Source organism: Octodon degus, unplaced genomic scaffold (assembly GCF_000260255.1).
Source record: "Octodon degus isolate 3935 unplaced genomic scaffold, OctDeg1.0 scaffold00218, whole genome shotgun sequence".
NCBI classification, from domain to species: Eukaryota; Metazoa; Chordata; class Mammalia; order Rodentia; family Octodontidae; genus Octodon; species Octodon degus.
This window is the reverse complement of record NW_004524794.1, coordinates 1034314-1037273: the sequence shown is the minus strand read 5'-3', so window position 1 is coordinate 1037273 and position 2960 is coordinate 1034314. Positions and strand designations below refer to the sequence as shown.

The 2960-nt window shown below is 54.4% G+C and overlaps 1 protein-coding gene across 5 annotated transcripts in view; it reads left to right on the top strand.

Moving 5' to 3' along the window:
* Atp2b3 (ATPase plasma membrane Ca2+ transporting 3) overlaps positions 1 to 2960 on the top strand; it is a 47015-nt gene that overhangs the window by 21048 nt on the left and 23007 nt on the right. For all 5 annotated transcript variants that reach the window (XM_023705328.1, XM_023705327.1, XM_023705330.1 and 2 more), the window contains 3 exons: positions 1085 to 1264; positions 1342 to 1429; positions 1774 to 1880. In XM_023705328.1, the coding sequence (XP_023561096.1) occupies positions 1085 to 1264; positions 1342 to 1429; positions 1774 to 1880 (375 nt within the window). The remainder of the gene's footprint in view (positions 1 to 1084; positions 1265 to 1341; positions 1430 to 1773; positions 1881 to 2960) is intronic.

Sequence of the window (2960 nt, the reverse complement as noted above, 5' to 3'; positions counted from 1 at the left end):
CATGCAGCCTGGCAACTGCCACAGCCACCCAGCTGGCTGCTGTGCTGTCAGGCCTTGAGGAGAAAGCAGGACAAGGAAAAGCAGTTCTTCCAACAACATAAGGTCCTCCTCAGGTGTCCAGACAGGCATGCTACTGCCAAGGCCTCAGGCTCTTCAAGGCCACTTGGTGGCAGCAGAGGGGTGACACGGGAGCTGCCAACTAGCTCGAGGCCCCATGGCACCCCAGACCCTCAAAAAGCAGAAAGCATCCCTAAGCTGGACACAGCATGGGGGTGCAGGACACAAGCTCCCTCCACTTTCTCTTGGCTGCTTTGGGCTGCCCTGGCTTGGCTCCCCTCAGCGCTGCTATCCTGTTCTGTACCAGGCACTAGTGGCATCTCTTTATCTTTCCTTGTCAAGGGAAGGCTGGCCTTGAACTCATGGTTCTCCTTCTGCCTCAGCTTCCCAAGAGCTGGAATTACAGCTGTGTGCTACCATACCTGATTGGTTTATACTGTGACACGAAATAAATCAAAAGCAGTGACAAATGTGTGATGAGCTCAGAGCTTGGCCACAACCAGCTGATGGGGAAGCACCCTGAGTTAGAACCCTGCTGAACATCAGGGACCCAAAAATTGACCACGATTGAGAGGCCAGCACCGCTACCCTGCCAGCAGTGACCAACAGGCTGGTCCTGCTCAGTCGCTCTGGGCCTCAGCTTCCCAGCTGAAAAACAACATTGACAGTGTTGGGTGATTCCTGTGATCACCCTGGTGGCCTTTGCAAACTTAAATCTGTGAATTCCCTTCCTAGACATAAAAGCTTCTGGTGGCTTCTGCCAGCCCTGCTTGTGCCACTAGAGCCTAGTCTGAACTGTCATTGGCTCCTGGGGCACAGTGTAATGAAGGAGAAACCGGGGAAGGTGTCTGAGGAGCTGGGGAACGCCACTGTCAGCCAAGGGATCCTGCGTGGGACCACACATTGGCTCCACTGCCAGCCTTGCTGGAACTCAGGGTCCTGCAGATCCAGACGCAGGGAGGGGCATGTTCCTGCTGTCAACCCCTAGGACTTGGCTGCCCCCTCCCACACCCGTCATCTCATGCAGGTCCCTGAAGCTATCCGCAAATGCCAGCGTGCTGGCATCACGGTCCGCATGGTGACTGGAGACAACATCAACACGGCCCGGGCTATCGCAGCTAAGTGCGGCATCATCCAGCCTGGAGAGGACTTCCTGTGCTTGGAGGGGAAGGAGTTCAACCGGAGGATCCGCAACGAGAAAGGAGAGGTAACCCCACCCCAGCCCTGCCCTCACCCATGCCCTTGGGCACACCTGGGCTCTGCAGTGTCCCTGTGCCTCCCCAGATAGAACAGGAGCGACTGGACAAGGTGTGGCCCAAGCTGAGGGTGCTGGCCCGGTCATCTCCCACCGACAAGCACACTCTGGTCAAAGGTAAATAAGCTCACTCACCTTCTTCCCTGTGGGCCTGCAGCAGCGGCCCTGCATGCTGTGACCAATGTTCCTGGACACGCTCCCTAACCCGTCCCCAGGGCCTGTCTAGGGAGCCAGGATACTCAGTGCTAGGTCCACTGCTTCTAGAAACTGGTGAACAGAAAGTGTCCATGCAAGAAGGGCCCACAGAGGCCGCTCCTTCATCAAAACAGACAGGGAGACTGGGCCCCAGGAGAGGGAGAGATTTTCCCAAGTCACACAGCACAGGGCCACCCCTGTCTACTAAATCAACCACCCTGGTTATAAATGGCACCAGCCTTATCCTGCCCTGGTCTATGTTCCAGGGATTATTGACAGCAGCACAGGTGAGCAGCGGCAGGTGGTGGCAGTGACCGGAGATGGCACCAACGATGGACCAGCCCTCAAGAAAGCAGATGTGGGCTTTGCCATGGTAAGCCACTGCAACAGCCAGCTTCCGCATTACCAGGACCTAAATAGCACCTAAAAGAGGAAATGGCATATTCTGGCTCATGCTTTCGGAGGAGTCAGTGCGTGGTTGGCTGCTCCAGCACAGGAACAGCATGGTGTGAGCGCACGGGGGCCAACTTTGCCCACCTCAGTGGCAGCTGGGAAGCACAGCAGGCAAGCTGTGCCAGAGAGGAAGTGGCCAGAGGCCATATGTAGTACCCAGTCATGCCTCCATGACCCACCCAGACACCTAAAGTGTGCTTTACCACTCCCCAACCAAATTACTAGTCACCATTAATCACAATTAATAATCACCGTCTACCGCTTGTCAACTTGACCAACTCACATATCTCTTTAAACAGACATATCTCTTGAAAAAGTCTCCAAATAAAGATAGGAAGTTCATAACTCCACCTAACCTGACACAACCATCCTTCCCACAACTGAAAATGCAATCATCCCTAACTCAAAGTCTGAATAGTCCCAGAAGTTTTCATAAATCCAAAGACTCCTATGAGCCTAAAGACACTTAGCTGTAAACCTCTTTAAAAATAACAAAACAAGCTATACAGTCTCAAGGTACAGTGACACAGGATAAGCTTACATTCCAAATGAAAGAACAGAGGAATAGAAAAGAATTGGACCAAAGCAAGGCGGAAACCCAGTGGGGCCCAGGCAAGTCCTGTAGCTCTGCACCCAGGACTCACAACGGTGACCTTCGAGCTCCAGGGGAGTGCGCAGCCCTACCCCATAGCCTTAGTGTCTGCATCTCCACTGCCTCTCTTTGGGCTGGGCCTAGCTTTCCTGGCCTGTGCTCCACAATCCCAGGCATCTCCCACTCCTGGGGGCCTCATTCCCACAGCTTCAGGAACCGGCCTTTCAGGGGCTTCTTGCCTGGCCTTCCAGACCTTCCTCTGCAACCTAAGTGGAAGCCTCCAGAATCAGCAGTTCTTCATTCTGTGTGCTGGTGGTGGCAGCACCACAAGGGTGCCGCTGTAACCCGCTGTCAGAGGGAAGAGGAGCCAGGTCCTGTGAGTGCACATCTGGGTGAGCTCAGTGAGAC